The following is a 25,673-nucleotide window of genomic DNA, read 5'->3' as shown; positions in this document are numbered from 1 at the left end:
GAGACAACACACACATTCTAGGACAGGCAAAACAAAGGCACACATTCTTAGAGGCATGGCATTAACCAGAACTCCACCAATAAACACATCGACTTAGATCCCATCTACCTTCTCTTGAAAAAAATGAACCAGAACTGACATCACCCACCTTAAAGAAACCAAGACCTATAAATAAAGAGGCAGGACATACTACCTACGAAATACACCCCACCTGCGTCTTTCGGATAATTAAGTTTCCTCTGTATATGGTTACATCATTCCTGATCCTGTGTTCTAACTCTTCAACTAAAATTTTCATCCATCTATTTCCTACCTGATATTAACTAACCCTGAATGCTCAAGTCACTGAACCAGCACTGCTACACAATGATTCTATTGTTGCAGCATGTATAAAATTCAAGGGCAAGAAAGGACCATCTTCCAAATTCTTCTGTTAGATCCAATGTATTGTGTAATCTCCTGTCCTCCCTGCAGCCACCAAGTTATATGTTGGAGAATACAAGGATAAATGTTGGCTCGACTTTGGGGGTGGTGGTGTAGAAAATTTGGAAAAATGCTTGCTGCTGGAAGGACAAACAAACAATTCCCTGAAGATGTTTATTTACCAATTTTGTAAGAACTATTGCTCAAAGAAGGCCTGATTTCCATCACAGCAGGGACAAAGTGTATATAGTTCAGACAAATGATTCAGAACAAGTTCTCACTCATGACTATCATTCAGCCCACATCTGGTATTCTAGCTTTGGTGACAGTTCAGATTATCTAATCCACTCTGTTCTTTATTTGAACAAAAGCACCAGAAAACCTGATATCATTAATGTACAAAATCAGGAAGGTATCAAACAGCAGAGATAATTGACCCAAGTCCAATTCAAAAAACTCAAAATAGAAGTTACCAAATATTCCTTTAATTAGGTAATAAAGGTATTCAGATGACCTTTCAATTTAGGAATTATACCAAAATTCCTTAATCAGATCACTAACTCATTAGAAGTGATCGCAAATTGATTGATTAGATATGCAAAACTTAAAATAACATAACTAAATATGGAAGCAATCAACAAACTAGGCAATGAAGATCTTGACACCATTGTTATCACTTACCTTGAAAGTAATTCTGTCATGTTTTCTTCACTCATTCCCCCATAAACTTTAAACTTTTTCAGGTTGCAGACATGGGTCTTTTCATATTTGCCAAAAGTGATGCTTTGGACTATTGCAGGCCTCTCAAGTTTCAGAATCAAGTACTAAAGTAAAATAATTCCACAATTCAAAGGGTTTAGAATATATTTGAGAATATGTTTGCTCATAAATTAAGATAAGTGATAATCAGAAATGTAAACCAGTTAATACTGATTTTGAAAATGCTCATTTTTTTTTCCAAAAAGACAGTAAAATTGCTCTGTTACATGAAAACATTTCAAAATTGACAAGCCACCTAACTCCTTGAAATGTTAACAAAAGCACAGCTGTCAAAATAATCTGTTCAGGATAAAATGTGTTGAATTTCCAAGGACATGGGCAATGATTCAGAGCACTACTACTAGTATTGAAAATCTGTACTATCAAGCCATTTCAACTAGACAAACTAATATAGAATTGGCATAGGAATAGGAAAATTAAAAAAAGGTATTCAGCTCATGTTAAGCTGACTGTGAGCTAAGTCTATTTGACTTAAGTTTTTTGAATTTTAAGTAAATGGTCAAGGGCAGTAGACAATTAATGTATTTAATCCTATGTAGTGTAGAAATATACAACATCATAAAGAGCAGGCACACAATTGTTCATGATGATGTGAAATGGCCATCAATTCAAACTGAAAAACATATGATATTCTGGGATGCATTGTAGTTCATCAATCACAGTAAAATTCAAATAGAAAACGTTTGCAGTTGGTTGCATGCCCCAGTATTTAGAAATGGTAGGAAGGCATAGCATAAGCCTTGGATTTACTGGGCATTCCTCACCTCATTTGCAAATGAGATTTCACAACATGAGTGAGGTGGGTATGCAGAGTTGCACTCTCATCCAGAAACCAAGTGGTCAGCACAACTGAAGAGAGAAGATGGCGTTTCCTGCTGAACTGTGAGAAGGAATCACAGTTTTGCTTAATGGTAGCTTTCAGATCAGACAATCTGAAGAAGGAAACGCAGGGATTCCAACAGCACTGATATGATAATGCCTTGGGAAAAAATAGCTGGATTTTGTGGTTGACATTTGATTGTTATCAATAATTACAAGGTTTACATTTGCTTAGTTTAAACCAGATTAGTATTTTCATGCTTGAATCCCGATTGGAACATGAATCTGTAAAACATTTTCAAAAATGAAGGGAAGTGACAAACTGGTATCCAGTTTCCATGCCCCTCAGCTTAGTACACTTGCTACAGTAAGAATAGTTTAAATTTCCTTTTGCTGATATGTACTTAAATATAGTTTCATTTAGTTTCTACTCCAAACTAAAAGACAAAATAAGCAGCTTGTTCCACTGGAAAAATAGCACAATTTAAAAACCAAAGTTATAAAAGCTATAAAAAAGGTACAAGTGTTCAACTCCACAGATTACATAATCAGTTAAAATTCTCTTTAAAGTGAGCCTTTTCTCAAAGCAAACATAGTCTACTTAACAACTGTAGATAAATTAGATCTCACTTGTATTTTTGAACTTTGACTTTCTCATTGTTACTAACCAGCTTTTGTCAGAATCAAGGGTCTGCTGTTTGCAGATTACACTGTGCACTCCATGTTAAAATCAGGACTTTTGGCAGAGATTAGGAGATTTAACATATGAATTATCATTTTTTTGGACTTAAATTTTGTCTGACTATTTTGGATATAGAAATTCAGTCACTGGAAGGAAAACAACAGTATATGGCAATTTTGTCAGAAAATCTTCAGTAATTCAATTAGATTACCACCTTTGAAAAGCATTTTTCTCCATTATCCCATTTGATTAGTAATTTGAGATTGGTCTGGTTATAAAGAGCAGGTTTTCCCAAACTGCTGCAACTCTGCTGTCAGCCAGAATACAGGATTTTAGGGTCATGAGATCCAAAGCAGTAACAGTTGCCAAAGTGATTCCTGACAGTTTCGTAGCTGAAAATGTGTTGCTGGAAAAGCGCAGCAGGTCAGACAGCATCCAAGGAACAGGAGAATCGACGTTTCGGGCATAAGCCCTTCTTCAGGAATGAGGAAAGTGTGCCCAGCAGGCTAAGATAAAAGGTAGGGAGGAGGGACTTGGGGGAGGGGCATTGGAAATGCGATAGGTGGAAGGAGGTCAAGGTGAGGGTGATAGGCCGGAGTGGGGTGGGGGCGGAGAGGTCAGGAAGAAGATTGCAGGTTAGGAAGGCGGTGCTGAGTTCGAGGGATTTGACTGAGACAAGGTGGGGGTAGGGGAAATGAGGAAACTGGAGAAATCGGAGTTCATCCCTTGTGGTTGGAGGGTTCCTAGGCGGAAGATGAGGTTGGAGGAAGAGCACCTCATCTTCCGCCTAGGGTTGGAGGAAGAGCACCTCATCTTCCGCCCCTTAGGTCTCTTTTGTATCTTTCCCCCCTTACCCTAAATCCTGTTTTTTTTTTCTTAATTTGCATCAGTTTGGGTGAAGGTTTGGGAGCAGCTACAAACAATAAAGTGGAAGGTCCCTTCAGTTATTGAGCAGAATTAGAGGTGTGCTTCAGTATAATGGTCATAATAATGGTCCAATCTTCCATTTACTGCGCCACAACTTTCCCAAAGTCCCCCATTGAGCATTTGATGAAATAGCAAGCAGAATGACCATTTAGCTTTTGGCACAGCCTCTCCCACTTGCAGGAATTCAGTATCATTAACATTCGAATAGGCCATGACCCTCTGTACGATAAAAGTATGCTCTTTAAATGGACTACGAAACTGTCCGGAGAAAGTGAGGACTGCAGATGCTGGAGATCAGAGCTGAAAATGTGTTGCTGGAAAAGCACAGCAGGTCAGGCAGCATCCAGGGAACAGGAGAATCGACGTTTCGGGCATAAGCCCTTCTTCAGGAATATGGATTGGAAACTCAGGACAAATTAGAAGCCAAGGATGTGAATACATTAGTTTTGCCCAAAACAGGGACTGAAGGATTAGGTGATATGAATGACTAGTGTTTTTGCTAGTGACTGAAGACAATTGCAACTTGCAAATTGCGTAAAGCACGAGCAAGCTGACAACAGTGAGGCAGCGAAATATTTTAAAAATGGTGATGAGACAGAGTTGGATATCATTAATGCATGTGGAATTTAAATGGAGGTCTTGCATGAAACTGGTTTCAGCAAACCAATCTTCCCCACAACAAGAGTGGTGCGCTCTCTTGAAATTAATTATGCATCTGTGGGGCCATGATAAAATTTCTACAAAAGAATGGCCAATGACACAATTCATGTGCCAACATCTGTTTTGAAACTGACCTAACAAGCCCTACACATGCTTATTTAACTCCCATCTCCACCTTGTGGAAGACTGAATTTAAGTCAACTATATAACCGCCCAATTTTAAACAATCGAAGTTTAAAAAAGGATGCACCTGTAAAACACCAGTAAAAAAAAATATGAAATCAGCTCAATGCTTGCATCAGGGTAGAAATATACAGAATGCTTGGAGAACAGGTTTATAATCACAAAACAGGATACATACAGTCTTGATGAAAATCATCAACTTTTTTTTCATTTTTACAATCCCATTTCAAAGTCATCAACAATGAAAGAATTGTTGTTCTGCTGTTAGGAGCACTGTCAGGTAGAAGTGCTAGTATAAAATTAGTATTCAAATGGACCTGTACTTTAAGCAAATTGGATTGAGCCTACTCACCAACTGTGAAGCATTTTGGGTGCATTTAATATTAAGGAGTTTACAAGTGGCAATGAAGTGGCAGAAGTTCTTGAATGGTGTTCTAGTGAACAAGGCCAAGATAACTGGAGGGCCAACCACTTATAAAGAACTGAAATTTGGAAATGCATGATGCTATACACTGCAAGTTCTTTACAATCATCCAATCTATTGAGAGGAAAATATTTTATGCTCAATGTTTCCGAGATATAAATTGAGTAAATTAAGGCGATTTCAATCTAGCTATTTCACACAATGAGCTTCAATTTGTTATCAGACAAACTTAACCTGTAATTGATCGAAAGCGATTTAGAAACACTAAAACATAAAAGCAAAGTGGATCATATGGCATCAAATCTGTTTCATCAATTAGACCATGGCTAAGCTGATCACCCCAAGATCCACCTATTTGCCTTCTCCCCATAACCCTTAGGGATTTAAAAAATCTATTCCAACCTTGAATATACTTAAGGACCAGTCCTTTGCATTAAAGATCATAGAATCCTTACAGTGTAGAAACAGGCGATTTGGCTCAACAAGTCCACACCGACTCTCCAAAAAGCAACCCACCCAGACCCATTCCCCTCCTACTCTACATTTACCCTGACTAGTGCACCTAGCCTACACATTCCTGAACACTATGGGCAATTTTAGCATGGTCAACTCACCTAACCTACACATCTTTGGATTGTGGGTGGAAACCGAAGCACCTGGAGGAAACCCACGCAGACACGGGGAGGATGTGCAAACGCCACGCAGACAGTCATCAGAGGCTGGAATCAAACCAGAGTTCCTGGCACTGAGGCAGCAGTGCTAACCACTATGCCACAGATTCCCCACCCTTAAGAGAAAGAAAATTCCTTAGCTATCTTACTCACTGCCATAGAAAGAAATTTATGAACTTGAAAAAGGTCAGAAAAGATTTACAAGAATATTGCCAGGGCTGTAAGGTTTGAGCTATAGGGAGAGGCTCAATAGGCTGGGTCTATTTCCCCTAGAGCATCTCAGGGTGATCTTATGAAGTTTCTAGAATCATGAGGGGCAGAGATTGGGTGAACAGCCAAGATCTTTTACCCAGGGTTAGAGTCCAAAACTCAAAGGCATAGGTTTAAGGTGAGACGGGAAAGATTTAAAAGCGACCAAAGGGGCAATGTTTTCACACAAAGGGTAAGAATGGGCTGCCAGAGGGAGTGGAGAAGGCCAGAACAATGAAAAGGCATCAGGGTGGGCGTATGATTAGGAAGGGTTGAGAGAGATCTGGGCCAAATGCCACTAGATTTATTTAGGATATCTGATCGGTAAGGACAAGTTGGACCAAAGGGTCTGTTTCCATGCTGTACATGTCGATGACACTAAATAGGTAACACTTTTTCAGATTATGCTTTCTGATCCTGGAGTTGACTACAAGGGGGTAACAACTTCTCCACATCTACACGATCAAGCTCACGAAGAATCTTAGATTTCAAGGAGGTCTTCTTTCACGATTCTAAACTCCAATAAGTACAAGTCCAACATCTTAAACCTTTGACATGAGAAATTCCCAACATAAACAAACCAATCTACTGAACTGGAATACGTTCAACGCCAATATGTCTTGCCTTTGATAAGGGGACTAAAATCGTCCACTGTATTCTATGAATCATCTGCTTAGTGCCTTGTACAGAAAGGTTTTTAATAAAGTTAAAAAGTAATACAGAACCAATAACTCAGATTTAGGTGTATGTGCATCATCATACATATATTGCAGTTGTGAAAATCCTGAAGCAAACATTAGAAGTAGGAACGAGCATATTCCAAATAAAGCATTATGCCACTTACTGCGACTAAAACACAATACTAAACATTCACAAAATTTCTGTAATGTGTAACAGCTGTAATGAATTAAGGCACGAGGAATTTTATAAAAAGTAGTCACAGAAGGACAATGAAAAACAGAGAGTACAAGAATAAAATCTATCACCTGAGGCGGGTAGTTGCTTTCGGAGGACCACCTTGAAGATTGATCGTGAGGTTTGTCCACCAAAATATTTCTGAAAAGAAACACGGCTTATTAATTTCACAGTCTCAAGGAGAGCACATAGCTTCATGTGGTCTCGTGTGAAAGTATAAATGGAATTAACCTTAACCTCTAGAAGATTCAGGGAACATCAAGTTATCTATGGTACCTTAGCTGTGTCATGTTTAACCAAAACCAGAAAAGAATTTGATTCTGAAGCTTTGAAAGTAAAAGTTCCCAAATTCACAACACATACATAAACTAAGAGAAAAACCGAAGATGCTGGAATCATATTTGTATTACAAATAGAAACAATGAAATTCTAGTTTTTGATGCCGTTGGCAGTCAATAATGGACATCTATATTCAGCGAAAAAAAGAGAGACACAACAATCAGCTTTTTGGATGAGCAGACAAAATGGCCTGCAAATTGACTATCAATTATTGCAAATCAGGAGGATGGTCTCAGACATACACTGATCCCTTTACACTTGCGTGCAATCTCTCATAAACATGTATGGTGACAAACACTGAAGCCACCCACCAACAGACAACTGTGGACAGAAAAGCTCAAAATCCTCCAATTTTTGTTTTTAAACTCATTTGTGCAATGTGAGCATCTCTTGCTGGGTCAGCATTTATTGCTACCCTCAAAGTGGTGAGGTAAGCTAACTTCTCCAACTGCTGCAGTTCATTTAGTGTGGGTAGAGCCACAACACCATTGAAGGAGGAGTTCCAGGATTTTAGGAGACCTGGAGGCACTGAACAAACAGCAACATATTTCTAAGTCAGGATGGAGAGTTGCTTGAAGGGCAACTTGAAAGTGGTAGTATTTCCAATTATTCACTGGCCTTTTCCTTCTAAGTCAAACATCACAATACCAAGTTATAGTCCAACAGGTTTATTTGGAAGTACTAGCTCTTGGAGCAAAGGAGCAGCGTTCTGAAAGCTACTGCTTCCAAATAAACCCGTTGGACTATAACCTGGTGTCGTGCGATTTTTAACTTTGTCTACCCCAGCCCAACACCGGCTCCTCCACATCTTGTCCTTCTGGATGGCAACAGCCTTGGTTGTACAAACAGTTGCCGAGTGACAGTGGCAGAGGGAGTGAAAGCAAAAAGGGAGAGACCTGGTACCAGTCAAGCATGTCGCTTTGGTACTAGCTTCGAATGAGGTTGAAGCTTCACCCATCCAGTCAGGTGGGGAGTGTTCTGTCACTCTCCTTACCCTTCCCATGTCGGTGGTGGTCAGAGTCAGGTGATGAGTTACTTACTGCATGCAGTATTCCTATCCTCTAACCTACTCCTGTAGCCAAAGTATTTATACGGCTCATGCATTTCAGTTTCTGGTCAAGATAGCCCCAGGATGCTGATAGTGGGAATTCACCAATGACAATACCACTAACATCAGGGCACAATGGTTAGAATCTCTCTTGGAGGAGATGATAATGGCCTGGTATTTGTGGGACACTTGACTCTTGTTAGGCTAAATATACATTTTATCCAGGTCATCAGGCATAATGAAGGCCAGCGCTCCAAAAGCACGTGCTTTCAGTTAAAACTGTTGAACTATTACCTGGTGTCGTGTGACTTCTGACCATGGGGCATTTGGACATGGAATGTTTCGGTATGAGCCATCACAAATGTTGCTGAACATCATATCATCAGTGCATTTACTCACTTTGACCCAATGATGGAGGGAAGGATGTAGTAGAAAATGGTTGGGTCCAGGACACTATCTGGTGGAATGTCTGCAGAGATGTCCTGGAACTGCAATATCTGACCTCCAACAACCATAATCACCCTCATTTATAGTAGGTATGAATCCAACCAGTGGAGACGTTCTTCTCTCCAATTCCTCCCCAACCCCCACCAGACTGCATCAGGGTTGAATTCTGTACTGATGGCAGCCCGCAGTGCCTCATGGATGTCCAGTCGAGTTGCTAGATCAATTTGAAGTCTCTCTCATTTAGTGTGGTGACAGTACCAACATGATGGAAGCTATGCTCAATGTAGAAAACAAGACTACATTGCCACAAGGAATGTGCAATACTGTCATGAATAAATGCTCCAGAGTAAGGCAATTTGAGGAGGATGAGGTCAAGTATGATTTTCCCTTCTTGCGGATTCACTCACATTCTGCTGCAAACACAGCAAAAACGCTCTTCAGAACTTGGTGGCACTGCCTAGCTACTCTTGCTGATGGATACTGAAGTCACTCTTGCTGATGGATATTGAAGTCACTTAGAGTACATTCTGCACCCTCGCTACCTTCAATGCTCCCCCATGTAGTATTCAACATGGAGGACTACTGATTCATCAGTCAAGGGAGGTGGGAGCACACATGGTCAACACCAACTTTACTGCAAACTTTGCTGTTCCATTTCCTAATAATGGAGATTCTGCGTATATGTTCTGTTTTTTCAATAGTCAACTTGAGAAATGTTCAGAGCAAGACCAAATCCAAATCAGTGCCTCTGCTCATAGGAATATGGGACCCAAGAGATGCTGATCATTGTGCCCTTCCAAATCTGCTTTGCCATTTTTTCCAAATCCTGTCTGCCTTCCCCAATAGTTCTAGAGTCCTTTGAAGATCGTCAGCTCATAGAACTAAAAGATAAACTTAGACTTCACTGTATTTTTTTATCCAGAGAAATAGTCCTACATGCACTAAATATCCCACAAATCAGCAACCATTGCACAATACATATATACTTCACTGTGTGGAATTTTCTTCATCAAATATTTCCACTTCAAAAAAATCACAGCGTATTAATCCCCAGACAAGATCTTAATTTCAGATGTAGGTATAGGTGTTCAGTTTTTCAATACTCAACGGTCAGTCTCAAGGTAATTCTACATGTAAATTATATACCTTTCTGTGGTTATGTTAAGACTCAAAGTCACTCATGACTTCACAGCAACATATAAAAGTAACACATCTTCCAAACAGGATCTGCATGTATCATGGCTTTAACAATGACGGTATTCCAAAGTTGGCCAACTGTTCAACCAACCAATCTGGTTAGCCAGTTAAGCAATTCATTTTCTTTTCAGCAGACATACAATAACAGACATGTTTTAACATTATTTTGACAAAGGAGACAGAACAACTATTAAACTGCAAATAAATTAAGCTGGTAAATCTTAACCTTTTATCATGACACCACCACAGGAACAAAGCTTTAGCATGACAAAAGAAAAGATAGGACAGAAAGTTTGTTACGAAGCAAATGCAACAGGATATTAAAACAGGACACGAACCAGGACACAAGGGCTCTATCTATGTGTACGCTCATTAATCTATTCAATGACTCAAGGCTCACAAGACAAAGTTAAGCCCACCAGGAAATATTTAAAACAAAATTTCACTGACAAGCATACAGGATGATGCAAAACATAACAGGAACTTGGAGATGTCAACTGCACTATTTATGATCCCCCATTAAGATGTTTACACACAGGTCTCTAGACATATGGTCTAGACAGGAGGTGAGTAATTTTAAAGTAATTTAACTTCTTTTCATGTATTAGCAAGATTTGAGCCGGCTGGCATTTGTTGCCTATCCTAACTGCCCACGAGAAGATGGTGCTGAATTGCTGGTGGAAAGGGGTAAGGTTTATTGTGATACGAATGTTGTTCCCATCCTACACACAGTCATGATTCTTGCATGTTGTTCGAGTCACCCATCTTTTTAACTCTAATCTTAACACAGCAAAGAGCCATCAGTCCCAAGGACTTAGCCTGTTCCAATTACACCGATCTTTTCGGTGCTCCAGACTTCAAGACGCTTCAGTGGTATTTATCCCATTTTCTCGGCTCAATTCATCATTAGATTCAAGTCAATAATGACCAGCTTTTTCTACGTCTTTCATAGTTCGCATGGCATGAAAATGTGGCTTTCAAACTCCTTGCCATACACTAACCATTATTTCCATTTGCCATCATCATACTTGCTTCACAGCTTATTTCATCACTGATAAAATGAAAAGCTGGGAAAATTAATTAAAATCAAAAAGCAGTAATCAGAATGGAATCCAACAGGTCAGCCAAAACATTCACAACAGCATGACCCCGAAAACCTTTGCAAGAGTTTATTTAACCAAACAGTACTAATCTGAATTGACAGCGGGACAAGATGCTCCTGACAGGATCAGCTGATATTGAAAGAGCTCATCTTGCAGCTAAATCTGCCAGCATCATCACTGCCATAAAATTCTCTAAGCTGAGTGAGGTAACATTTTGTTGATTGCAGATTTCAAGTCATGAACAGGTTTAAATTATTCTGCCATTCAAGTTGTCCAGAGACAAAACATCACTGTATATTACTCATGTGTAAGACAGGGCCACTGCATAAAAGTTTCAAACCATAACGGCAGGAATAATTCAATTTACAAAAAAGAAAAACAAGTAACTGTGGATTATGGGAAATAAGAAACCACTGGTAACCTCAGCAGGTCTGGCAGCATCTGTGGAGTGAACGCAGAGTTAATGTTTCATATCCTGTGACCCTTTTTCAGAACTCTGCTTCCTCTCCACAGATGCTGCCAGATCTATTGGTTTTTCTAGCAATTTCTGACTTTATAACTCAATTTACACTTCTTGCATGTGCTACAGGAGCCTGACTGCAAGATCACAAATTATAGGATTATATTCAGTGCAGTGCAATCTCCACAGAATGATCTTACAATATCACGTCTGACAATACAAATGTACAAGTGCTTATTTACAAACGGACTTTATTGTTATTGCATAAGCAACTAAATACTCAAATCTAATAAATATGAGCACAGTAAATTTTGTACGGGGCTGTGTAAATCATATTTCCAGCTAATTTTCTTTAAAATTATAAGCACTACTGGTAAGCACTAACCATGACATTAGCCCCTAAGCGTATTTGAAAATATTGATTAACCCTCAATCACTAATTTTTCTGTGATCTACAGAGCGAAATGAAGCATATCTCGTGAGTCCAGTTGAGTTTCTGGTCAATGGCAACCTCAAGGATGTTGAAAGTGGGGGATTCAGTGTAGGTAGCAGCACTGACTGGCAAAGGACAGTGTTCAGATTTCTCTTATTGGAAATAGTCATTGCCTGGCATTTGTGTGGCATGAAAGCTACTTGCCACTTATCAGCCCAAGCCTGAATACTGTACAGAGCTTGTTGCATTAGAACATGGACTGCTTAATATCTGAGATGTTATGAATATTGCACAAACATTTTTACTATATCCATGTAGCTTGTATATAGTTTCTAACATGCAATATGCTACATCTTATTTAAGACAAGAGCTTCTTGTTGGACGAACAAGTGGCTTTGTCTCTATTACTCATGGAGTAGCCCCAGTAGATTTTTACACCGAGAGGGGGTGGTGGCAGCAAAACTATCCCATAGTGAGCAATAGTGCAGACCACATTCTAGAAGAGTATGGTCTGTAGCATGGATTGCCTTTCCATGGGGAATTACAGTTTGAGTCAGACTGCTGACAACCCAGTGGAACCTCCGAATTGCCAGTGATCCACAGATCTCACTTTGGGATCTGTCTGAATAAGGGGTGTGCTTGCTCTGTCTCATGGCTTTATTCCTTATTTGTGATGTAAGGGAAAAACTAAGTTTTTTGTAAGTCAGATATTATGAAGGAGATGAAGTCTTTGAAGCAGCTGAACTTTGTTGGGCCAAGGGCACTACCCTAAGGAATGCCTGCAAAATTGACCTGGAGCGGAGGTGACTGACCTCCAACAACCACAACCATCTTCCTACACGATAGGTATGACTCCACCTAGCAGAGAGTTTGTCCCCTGATATGCATTGATTCCAGTTTTGGTAGGGCTCCTTGATGTCAAGGCTGGCACTCTGACCTCACCTCTGGAAATCAATTCTTTTGAACTAAGGATGTAATGAGGTCAGGAAATTAATGGCCCTCGTGGAACAAAGCAAACTTACATTTTCCTTACATCACAAATAAATAAGGAATATAGTCATGAGACAGAGTGAGCGTACCCCTTATTCAGATTGATCCCAACGTGGAGTCCATGGACCACTGGGAGGGTCAGCAGTCTGATGCAAATTCAAAATCAATGACATACATCCCCACGGAAAAGACTCTTATTCAAGCAATCCACAATACAGACAACATCGTTGTAGAATGTGATCTGCACTATTGCTCACTACACGATAGTTCTGTTGCCACCACCACCCTCTCCCAAGTTCAGAATCTACTGGACCTACTCAGGTGTTGTAGAGAGAAAACAACTTGTTAGTCTAACAAGAAACTCATCTTAAACAAGATGTAGCTTATTGCATGTTAGAAACCTCATGCAAGTTACATGGTTATGATGGAAAATGAGAGAGACAAAGAGGAGGACCTAGATAGTCAGTCTCACTACTTTCAAATCCTTAGCTGACTCCAACACCAAGAACATCTAACATTGCAGCGGATGGTGCTAAAGACATTCATCAATATTAACTAGGAAGGGTTCAGAGGGATATATAAGCCAAAGGCTGGCAAATGGGACGAGGTCAAATTTGGATGTTTGGTCAGGTAGGTAAAAACAATGACTGCAGATGTCATTTATCACTCCATCCTGCAGGCACTCTGCCGCTATTCCTGATGAAGGGCTTTTGCCCGAAACGTCGATTTTCCTGATCCTCGCATGCTGCCTGAACTGCTGTGCTTTTCCAGCACGACTCTAATCGAGAATCTTGGATGTTTGGTCAGCAGGGACATGTTGGACCGAAGGGTCTGTGTCTGTATGATTTTGACTCTAATTCTTTCAGACCCATATGCTGTTATAAAACATCTTCAATTTCAACCTCACCCCAAACTGGATTTCCTCAATCTTATTAAATTACCTTTACCAATAACCTATTCCCACTCAAATCTCTCAGTTCACAGGTGATCCAGAGAGTTTACTGCTATCTCAGAATACATCTTCTCCTGATGTCTAATGCATTGGTGTTGGACTGGGGTGTACAAAGTTAAAAATCACGCAACACCAGGTTATAGTCCAACAGGTTTATCTGGAAGCACTAGCTTTCGGAGTGTTGTTCCTTCATCAGCAGCGCTCCGAAACATAGTTCTTCCAAATAAACCTGTTAAAAATATTTCTCCCATTTCTTTACTTCCAAATCATGACATCTCTTACCTCTGACTCCTAACCCTCAGGCTTAATATTATTCTTTAATAACATAAGCTTTCTGTTTTTTAAGGTATTACTCTCTTAGCAGGACACAATGGATCTTCTTTGCTAATTTTGTGTTTTAAATGGAAGAGTTGAACCTTTTCTTTTTGCTTCAGATATTTCTTACATTTACGTATAGCCCTATCATTACTCACCACATAATATAAAAGTTTTTAAACAAATAGAAAATGTGGTGAATGTGAAAACATGCATACCATACATTTTTTAAAAACCTCCTTTTCGGAACAAGAGAATACTATTTATATTATAAATCAACAATCAGCAACTTTGCAAATTACTATCATTTTGCTTTGAGAAAAAAGTTGCTACCAAAATAATAAATAATTTTTTTATCTTCAAAAGTGGTTTCTTACCTATTATACCAAGTTAAAAGCCCTTGCACAATATTCCTACATGTCATTATAACAATCCTTTGCATTGTAGCGAATAGGCTGTTAAAATTTGAAACCCATCTTCCTTCCAATACTATCAAACAGACAGCCTCCTCTTCAAATTTTTTAAAAATTTTTATAACCTCAACTCAACTGTCCAAAGTTCTGCTTGTTTATCATCTAACCAGGCTGGCCAATACAAACTCCCTCCGCAAAACCCCATTCTTATCAACAAACCTCCCCACGACCTCACCAACCTCCTGTTACCATCGACCCCTTCATGCCATATCAGCATTTGATTCAGGCCTTCTAGACAAGGGGAAGCTGTAACGTAGCAGCCTTATTGATAGGCTAGTAGTTCAGACACCCATGTTGCAATCCCAACAGCAGATGGGAAATCTGAATTTAAAAAAAAGGGAATTAGAATTTAGCTTACTTATGTCCTTATCCTTTCAGGAAAGAAATTGGTCATCCTTAGGTGGTCTGGCCTGTATGTGACTCCAGATACACAGCGAGGTGGTTGATTGACACTTAACTGACATCTGAAATGGCCTAGCAAAGCAAATCACTCAGTTCAAGGGCAAAAAGTGCTGACCCAGCAAGCCACATTTGATCAAAATAAAATTGATCATTTCACCTTTAACGTCAAAGTAATCAGACATTTTAGTCCACTTGGCTGTAACCCCATTCCTCCCTAAATTTCCTGTGTTGCAACTTCTGACTTTACAACTCAAACCAAGCAGGCAGGTACCTCTGAGCACCCAAATAAAATGCATCATTAATACCTTTCTATCACAATGAAGTATCGTGGGATCTCTGCTGGTAGTTCAGTAGCATTTTAATACAAGTTCACAATAGCAACCATATACTTAACTAACACAAAACTCAAGCTCCACTTGCCTTTGCAAATTTGCTAACTGCTCAAAAATACACTCGGGTGCCTATCCAGGTAATGGTTAGAACCTATCTTCAGTATAAGCATAACTATATACTGCAGTATCTGAAGGCCACACTGGCTGACCGAAGAATTGTAATCAGGATTAGATCACGAGGAAAAAGGTCAAAACCATAGAATCAGAGAGAGTAGAGGTGCCCTTCAGCCCATCGAGGCTGTATCACTAAAAATACACTACTATCTACATCAGTCCCACTTGCCCGCACTCGGCCCAGAACCTTGAACATTATGACACTTCAAGTATCAATCCGAGTACATTTTAAAGCTTGTGAGATTTCCCACCTCAACTACCCTCCAAGGAGGGCATTCCAGGCCTCCACTGGCTCTTCTGGTTAAGAACGTTTTTCCTTAAATACCTCGAAACCTCCTGCCCTTGAAATTTTCAATTTTGTCCCCTTCGTATAAGGTAACAGCTGCTTTCCATTCACCCTGCCCATGCTCCTTATACATCACCATCAGGTACCCCCTCAACTTTCATAGCGGAAATGCCCCATCCCACTCCATTGAACAAACTACCCTTACAAGCCAACTGAACCAAAGCATCTTTCAAGTTTGAAATTCAAATAAGAACTTCGGAAGGTAAAACAGTTTGACTAAAATTTCTCATTAAGCAATTAAACAATTTAAGGAGATGATTTGAATGCAAACTCCCAATTGATATTCAACTGTTTTATGAATTGGGTCAACAGAAGTTAAATGCGACTCTTAAATAGAAATATTGAGAAAACACTCCTTATGAAAGTTTCATTGCCGCAATCTTGATGAGAAAATTCTGGTTAAAGTCCAGCGTTGATTTTCACTTTTGGCTCGTAATGGATGAATGAAGCAAGAAATGTAAAAATAAATTGCCATTACAGAAGTTTCAGAAAATGGGATTTCAAAGAATAAACCTGACTATTCAACCATCACATTCCTCATGATTTACTCAGTATTTGCCTCAAGTCTTCCACAACCTCACCTTTCCAGATATTCTTCCCTTTACAGATACTTTTCATTTGCAATACCTGACCACCAGAGTTTTCCTATTTATTTCACAAACAAGCTGGGGATAATTCCTTTACATTTAATACTCAGCTGAACCGGCTATTATAGCCAAACTTGAGTCCTCACATGCACGCTGGACACAGACACGGTCTTACTGTTTCAGTGATGTTGTAACAATAATATTAAAGTTTAAACGACTTCATAAAATCAGTGTTTTTATTTATAAAATCACTCAATCACATTCTGTTCTGGTCAGCTTGACCTGATCCACATGATTCCCTCCTCACATGCTCAAGTTGATAGTGACCACCGTAAAGTCAATATTATTTTACCCACATTACCATTTGCTTTAGTTCTATGCAAAAATACAATCCGTAAAATTACACTAACTAGGTGGATTGTTCTGTTTATTTACCATTAACAACTCGAAGCGTAATTATTTTCTGAATTAGTCAGGGGGCTTGTGACTCCACCAAAGCTCCCCATGTGAAAATAAAGAGTGGATGGTATTTGGCCCCTCAGGCCTACTCCACCACTTGATAAGATCAAGGCTGATCCAAGTGTCTCTCAGACGTCCAATTTCCTCCCTCAGTTGAAGCAAAACATTCAGAGATACAGTATAGTTTTACATGCTTCATCTTTATTCTGGACGGTGGAGGGAGAGATAACGATCGCCCACGTGCAGAGACTGTCTTCTCTGGAACAGCAGTTTCTCACTGAATTACATAGTCATTTTACAGGGATCAATAGCAGAGACCTGTTATACAAGGGATGTTCTGAACCTTGTTTACTAGATTCATACAATGGATATTTTTCCCCTTGTTAGCTGACCTTGCATACTGAATGCTTCCAATATTGTTAAACGGCTTTACATAATGACTGCATTTCCACCTTGTTAACCCATTATCTGTGCCTTGTAAACTGCAAGTTCTTAGCTGATCCGAGTCATGCTCAACTGATCCTCTTGTTTCACAAAACTCTAAACTTAACTCTTTCCCTTCCCTGCTTATACCCTATATAAATTCTCTCCTCAAAGTCACATTCTCACCTACCCTGAATAATCCTGGAGTTCCTTCATTTTCAACAATCCATATCCACAATAAAAATGTTCATTCACATTGTGACTTCCATCGACAATCTCATTCTGGAAATTATTGACAGTTTCACATAAACTGAATCTACAATTAGCAGCAATCTAAAGCTTAGGAAACAGTCTATATCAAAAGGTACCTTTTTCATATGAAACATACCGGCACGAAAAACAGACAGATGACAACCCAGGGAGATCCTCAGCCAGAAGAAGAAAGTCACAGAAGACGACAGCGGTTATGTGGTTTGGAAATTAAGTTGATGTAATTTTAATAAAGTATTAGAACATTATAACTTAGAACATAGAACAGTACAGCGCAGTACAAGCCCTTCCTGTGAAATCAATCTGAAGCCCATCTAATCTACACTATTCCATCTTTGTCCATGTCTATCCAACAACCACTTAAATGCCCATGAAGTTGGCGAGTCTATTACTGTTGCAGACAGTGCGTTCCATGCCCCTGCTACACTGAGTAAAGAACCTATATCTATCACCCCTCAACTTAAAGCTATGTCCCCGAGTGTTAGCCATCACCATACAGGTGAAAGGCTCTCACGGTCCACCCAACCTAACCTTCTGATCATCTTATATGTCTCAATTAAGTCACCTCTCAACATTCTTCTCTCCAAAGTCCCTCAGCCTTTCCTCATAAGACCTTCCCGCCATACCAGACTAAATCCTCAGAACCCTCTCCAGAGCTTCCACATCCTTCCTGTAATGTGGTGACCAAAACTGTATACAATACTGCAAGTCCAGCCACACCAGAGTTTTGTACAGCTGTAGCATGACCTCATGTCTCCGAAACTCAAACCTTCTACTAATAAAAGCTAACACACCTTGTACCTTCTTCTCAACCCTAAGCAACCTGGGTGGCAATTTTCAGGGATCTATGTGCATGGATACAGTGCAATGAAATGATCCACTGAAGCAAACATTTGGTAAATCCTCCAAACAACTAGCAATAATTTAGGACACACATAAAAATGGGTTGTCTCCATTGCCTCACCCAAACTTGAAATGACACAGACTTGTACAGTAAGGCATAGCAATCTCCCTGCTCATCCACACTACCAAGAATCTTACCATTAGCAGAGTACTGTTTATTCCTATTGCTCCTTCCAAAGTGAATCACCTCATACTTTTCCAGATTAAACTCCCATTTGCTATCTCTCAGCCCAGCTCTGCAGCTCATCTGTCCTTCGGTAACCTGTGGCATCCTTCTACACTATCCACAACTCTACAGACTTTAGTGTCATCCACAAATTTAGTAACCCATCCTTCTATGCCCTTATTCAGGTCATTTTAAAAAAGTGACCACCAGTTACCCCAAATCACATCCTTGCAGTATACCACTAGTAACTGAACTCCAGGATGATCATTTCCCATCACCCACCACCTCCTGTCTGCTGACAGCTCGCCAATTTCTGATCCAAATTGCTAAATCACCCACAATCCCATGCCTCCATATTTTCAGCAATAGCCTACCATGGGGAACCTTATCAAACACCTTACTGAAATCCATATATACAACATCAACCGCTTTACCTTCATCCACTTGTTTGGTCACCTTCTCAAAGAAGTCAATAAGGTTTGTGAGGCACAACCTACCCTTCACAAAACCGTGTTCACAACCCCAATCAAATTATTCCTCCAAATGATTATAAATCCTGTCTAAAAAAAACTTTTTCCAACATTCTAACCACAACCAAAGTAAGGCTCACTGGTCTATAATTACCAGCATTGTCTCTACTCCCCCTTCTTGAACAAGGGAACACATTTGCTATCCTCCAGTCTTCTGGCACTATTCCTGTAGACATTGACGACAAAGATCAAAAGAAAAAAGCTCTGCAATCTCCTCCCTGGCTTCCCAGAGAATCCTAGGATAATTTCCATCCCACCCAGGAGACTTACCTATTTTTACACTTTCCAGAATTGCTGACACCTCCTCCTTGTGAACCTCAATCCCATCTAGTCGAGCAGCCTGTATCTCAGCATTCTCATCACCATTGTGTTTTTCCAGGGTGAATACGGACAAAAATTATTTAGCGCTTCCCTTCTCTCCTCCGACTCAATGCACAACTTCCCACTACTATCCTTGATTGGTCTTAATCTTACTAAAGTCCTTCTTTTATTCCTGATATACCAATAGAAAGCTTTAGGGTTTTTCTTGATCCTATCCGCCAACGACTTCTCATGTTCCCTCCTGGCTCTTCTGAAGTCTTTCTTTAGCTCTTTCCTGGCTAACCTATACCTCTTAAGCGCCCTGAGCCTTCACATCTCATCCTAACATAAGCCGCCTTCTTCGTCTTGACAAGAGATTCAACTTCCTTAGTAAACCATGACTTCTGCACTCAACAACATCCTCTCTGTCTGGCAGGTACACACATATCAAGGACCTGCAGTAGCTGTTCGTCGAATAAGCTTCACATTTCAATTGTTCCCAAACCCTGCAATCTCCTTCCCCATCCCACATCTTGCCTAACGCATCATAATTGCCTTTCCCCCAGCTATAACTTTTTCCCTGCGGTATATACATATCCCTTCCCATTGCTAAAGTACGCATAAGCAAATTGTGGTCACTATCACCAAAATGCTCATCTCCCTCCAAATCTAACACATGGGTTCATGACCCAGTACCAAATCTAATGAGGCCTTGCCCCTTGTTGGCCTGTTTACACATGCATCAGGAAACCCTTCTATACACACTGGACAAAAATAAAAATTACACATCTCAACTACTTGAAATATAGTATTTCCAGTCAATATTTGCAAAATTGAAGTCCCCCATAACAACTACCCTGTTGCTGTTGCTCCTATCTAATATCATCTTTGCTATCCTTTCCTCTACATCTCCGGAACTATTCCGAGGCCGATAGAAAACTCCCAGACTGACAGCTCCTTTCCTGTTTCTAACCTCAGCCCATACTACCTCAGTAGACCAGTCTTCAAAAGGTCCTTTCTGCCACGGTGATACAGTCCTTGACTAACAATGCTTTCCCCTCCACCCTTTACCATCTTCTCTGATCTCACTGAAACATCTAAATCCCAGAACCTGCAACAACCATTCCTTTCCCTGCTCTACCCATGTCTCTGAAATGGCCACAACATTCAAATCTCAGGTACCAACCCATGCTGCAAGTTCACCCACCTTATTCTGGATGCTCCTGGCATTGAAGTAGAAACGCTTCAAATCAACTTGTTGCTTGTTGGTGCTCTAATGAGACCTTGAATACCCTACTACTTCGGACCTCGCTATTCTCAACCTCCTGCATACTCGAACTACAATTTGGGTTCCCATCCCCTGCTGAATCAGTTTAAATCCACCCAGAGAGCATTAGCAAATTTCCCCTCAGGATATTGGTACCCTTCTGGTTCAGGTGAAGACCATCCTGTTTGTAGAGGTAACTGCCTCCAACTCGTATGGAATTGGAGGCAGATAATAAGCAGTTATGAGAAAGGGGACTTGGAATTGTGCATACTTGTAGTTTAATGCTCACTTTTAGAGTTAAAAATAAATTTATGTAATTTTCTTTCAGTAGTGGGATTTGGGAGTTCTCTGACACTTATTTTAACAGATTATGAGGCGAGATGAGCTTTTCTGGCTCTTTGATTTAACAGAGGGTTCACCTCTCGGTCATAAACTTTTGCAGATGCTATTCTTAGTCTTAAAGCATAAAAATTATGACATGCCAATAAGCCCTAGGACCAAAATGTAAACTACATGACTAACTACCACACGCGATACAGCAGAAACAACCCAGACTGCATACATTGCTCCGTGACTAAAAACTGTGTTCAAACCTGGGAATAAACTTATTTGAGATTTTCAAGAAAACTGATTCCAAGTACTGTGTTACTTACAAAAAAACAGAAGTGTGGAGATTACATCTACACCAGAACCACACAAAAAAAATTGCTGCACCAGCAATACTACTGAATTTCTACAAAGACAAAATGTGCCAGCTACAGTCAAAAACAACTCAGCGATGAGTTTAAAAAATTGAAACAGCTCCCTTACATTGATGCTCTCTGCCTTGTGCAGATGTTATGAGAACGGTGACAACCAAATTCCCAAGCATAAATTGGAAGGCCACAGACATCTTATCCCAATGTACGCTTTTTAACCTATAAATCTAGCTTTGCTTTTTAGATTTACCTGTTGCTGGACAAGCCAGCAATAAAAATGGTAAAAATGATTAGAAACAAGAGCCTGAACAGAGTTATACTGAACTGAGGATAAGAGACATCTGGATCAGTGGTGCTGGAAGAGCACAGCAATTCAGGAAATTGATTGTTATAGGAAAAAGGTGAGGACTGCAGATGCTGAAGATTAAAGTCAAGAGCGTGACCCTTCCTGATGAAGGGCTTATGCCCAAAACATCGATTGTCCTGCTCCTCGGATACTGCTTGACCTGCTGTGTTTTTCTAGCACCACACTCTCAACAGCCTTATTACATGAATTTGGAGAAGGGGGGGGAAGAGAGAGGGAGAGCAACAACCGGTGTTGAGTTTAATCCAAGGATCACCATGCCTCAGGCAAGAGGTGAAGTTGAGAAGGTTCGACCTTCACAGTGACTTCAGCCAATGCTGGAATTTAACATGTGCTGTTGGTATCACACTGCACCACAAACCAACCATTCAGCTTATTTGACAGGAGGACCAGTAGTATAGGATCAAATCACTAACAATCACTGCCAGGAGAAAAACATATCTTAACAGTCCAGACAAATCAAGAAAGTAAATACAGGGTACACCTCAGGAAGAGCTCGGAGCGTGCATCACAGGAGACGGAAAGCCAGTTGCACTTGTATTCAAAAGTCTATTGAAAATGCAAAGTAATTGTTCAACAGAGCATGAAACATTTGCTCTAGCATTCAGGATTGCAAGAATCATACTACTCAATCTGCTACAAAAAAACACAAGAACAACTGCCACTCACAAAGTGATCTCTAAAACTACAACAAATGGTCAATCCAAAAATGACACAGGGGACTGTGTTGGATGCAACTCTTGAGACAGGCAAATGCCATCTATCATGAGCATATGTACACACTATAGTTTCTCAACACTATGATAAATGCTTAGGATTTAATTGTTTAAGAAATATTTCCATGACTGGTGCCCATCAAATGTCATGATGTTCTTTAGCTTTTTCAAACTCCCAGTAGCATTGTATAATCATTAGAAACAAGCAGTAACCAAGCACTTCAAAAGTACTTCAGTCATATTGAGCTATAATTATAACTGCACTTAATACAAGTTTTTTTTACTATAATTACACTGCAAAGAATTGTTTATTTGTTCCAACATTCTTATTTTGAATTCATCCCACATTTTCAACTACCAGTGTGGTCTGAAAAAGTAAGTTTCATTTAAAATCATTTCAAATTTGGAAATTAAATTCAGATACTCAATGCAAAGTGGTCTAACTTAGTATTAAGTACTTAGTTTTTGAAACAAAAATCATAAAGCAGTTCCAAAGCATCGAATTCAGACAAAAAGCTAGATGTTTTGTGGCCAGTATCTCACCTTATGCCTCTCCAGTGTCTGTCCAGCATTGGTAAGGCTCAAGTCAGGACCACGATGGAATACTCTCCACTTGCCGAAATGGGTCTTGTTCCAACAACACTCAAGCAGCTCAATGCCATCCAGAAAAAAGTCCATTTGATTGGCATCCTGTCCACCACCTTCAAAAATTCACTACTTTCACCACTGATACACACCACAGGATGCAATACAACACTCACCCTGGCTCCTTAAACATTTGCAAATCTACAGCCTCTTATACTTTCCAAAGAGGGTAGATGTACAAGTCACTATTAACTGCAAAATCCCCTCAAAAATCATATACTATCTTGGTTTGTAACTAAATTGCTGTTCCTTCAGTCACAAGTTCAAAATCCTGCAACTCCCTATCTAACAGCACTGTAGGTGAAGCTACACGGTGACTCAGTGGTTAGCACTGCTGCCTCACAGCACCAGGGTCCCAGGTTCGATTCCAGCCTCGGGTGACTGTCTGTGTGGAGTTTGCATGGGTTACCTCCCACATCCAAAGATGTGCGGGTCAGGTGAATTGGCCATGCTAAATTGCCGATAGTGCATTAGTCAGAGCATGGGTCTGGGTGGGTTACTCTACAGAGGGTTGGTGTGGATTTCTAGTGCTGAAGGGCCTGTTTCCACACTGTAGGGAATCTAGTCTACACTAGCGAGCAATCGTATAATGTATAAACTGCAACCCCAAGTTGATATGCAAAATGACATTAATAAGGAGAATGGTGAAATCAATCAATCCAACTTCAAAAGCCAATGCAAATTGAACAGTTAAAGACAATGGCTGCATTTATGAAATCTGCCTCTACTAGGTGCAGTGTCACAGTCGGTGAACTGCAACGCTATTAACATGCATCGCTCCCAGTAAGGTGTGAATTAATCCAGTACTATCTCCCATTGTCAGGTTTTTAAAGGCAAATTCTGAAATTAATGCTGAAAATTATATTTGAGGATTTTAAAAAGCGAGCAATTTGGAATAGGCACAGGATAGTACTGTGTCACCACTGTAAAACATAGAATTTATGCTCAAAGGTGATGAGCCAATGTAATAACAAAAACATTCCTGTCCTCAAATTTTGCTGGAACAATCCAGGTGTTTGAGTGAATTAACCAAAGTAATGACACAGGTCAACAGAGGAGGAAAGGATGAATCAAATACATTTTGTCAATTAATTGTGCAACAGTACAACTCAGCATGCACTGATGGATGGACTACAGCAATAACTTTTCTATTAGGAATATACACTCAAAGTCAAAATTAAGAGGTTACAAACTAACTTTTGGTAATTTAAAAAAGGTTATAGAATTAAATTAACTTGTTGCGGCAAGACTTAAAAACTTGGTAACCTGGCAGATTAGAAACCTTTCACCTCAGAAGCTCAGTACAAATCAATCCAAAATACTAATTAGACAAAATATTTCAAATTCAAATGAATTACTGGGCCATTATCAAATGATTCAACTAGAGAAATGGGTTTAAAAAATTCGAGCCCCATTTAAGTCATTAGCTGGGTTCACTTGGTTTCATATTGCTGCAACTGCACTCGATACACAAAAGCTATTTAGTCTGGAAAGAGAAAAGGCTATTCTACAGATAATTCAATTGAACTACCTGAAGTGAATACAAAAACATAGCACATTTTGAACCATGTACAGCACCTAGACTATTCCTATTAGACTATTATAACTAAATATTAAAACAAATTTTTCTCATTTTGAAGGGGTGATTCAGCTTCAACTTATTCACTCTCCTGATTGACTTGCTTCAGGTCAAACTCTCTGCATAATATGGTAAGTTTGTAGTACAGCACTGGATGAGTTCACTGTTACCCATAACTTCTCAGAAAATACATATTAACAAACTTCGCATTCCGTTTGCTTCGGTCAACAGATGTGCTCCAAATGAAAATTTACTAACTATAGGGGAACCTTGATTATCCGAATGTGATAGGCGGGCACTATTTCGTTCAGAAAATCAATTATTCGGTTAATCGAGTAGATGCCTTTCCTCTGGGGCTCAGAAATGTTAAAGTCTACACCCTGCTGAAGGAGACGGCAGCCCCCCCCATCCACCCACAGCACCGCCCCAACCCTGTGCAACACCGCCCCCATCATCTTTGATGTAATGTTTCCATCGGGATCTGGAAGTCTCCTTTGGATAATCCAATTTTCAGATAATTGGGATTCAGATAAGCGAGGTTCCTCTGCACGTGGGAAAATGTTCAGCTGATCCTGCTCCTGTGCTGTCAAAATGTATTTAACATGAGAAAACATGAGAAACTTCATCATCCCTTTGTTTTGTAATCAATCTTGCCTTCTACATTAAAGATAGTCTTTTGTGTTCTTTCCTCTCCTCCCACAGGTTCCTTGTCTATATAATTCCTTAAAATCTGTTACAGCTGTAACAGTTGCCAGGTCTGATCAAAGATTACCACTCTATAACATGAACTCTGTTTCCTTTTTTGTGGATACAGCTTCATCTTAGTAATCTGGACTTGAATGCTTGCATTCCATATCTGATATCCATAGTATTTGCCAGTCTTAGCACATAATTTCAAGCTGCTTTTAGAATATCAAAAAAAAGGGTTCGAGTTATTTATCACATCAACCTCCCACTTACAAATTAACCAAAATATTCCACTTCCAGACAAGCTTGTCAGTTGGCTAGATTCTTTTCACTCC

At 39.8% G+C, this 25,673-nt stretch overlaps 1 protein-coding gene across 2 annotated transcripts in view; it reads right to left on the bottom strand.

Moving 5' to 3' along the window:
* mkln1 (muskelin 1, intracellular mediator containing kelch motifs) overlaps positions 1-25,673 on the bottom strand; it is a 136,784-nt gene that overhangs the window by 105,641 nt on the left and 5,470 nt on the right. Inside the window, exons 2-3 of one of the 2 annotated variants that reach the window (XM_087999376.1) lie at positions 6,805-6,874; positions 1,105-1,247 (exon numbers count right to left, since the gene is read on the bottom strand). In XM_087999376.1, coding sequence (XP_087855502.1) covers positions 1,105-1,247; positions 6,805-6,874 — 213 coding nt within the window. Of the gene's footprint in view, positions 1-1,104; positions 1,248-6,804; positions 6,875-25,673 lie in introns of those variants that run through there. The other variant, XM_087999377.1, reaches the window with a different exon arrangement.

The sequence above is a fragment of the Chiloscyllium plagiosum genome, unplaced genomic scaffold (assembly GCF_037043375.1).
Source record: "Chiloscyllium plagiosum isolate Xiang-an unplaced genomic scaffold, Cpla_swu_hap1 HiC_scaffold_23, whole genome shotgun sequence".
Lineage (NCBI taxonomy): Eukaryota > Metazoa > Chordata > Chondrichthyes > Orectolobiformes > Hemiscylliidae > Chiloscyllium > Chiloscyllium plagiosum.
This window is presented reverse-complemented; position numbering and strand designations above follow the sequence as displayed.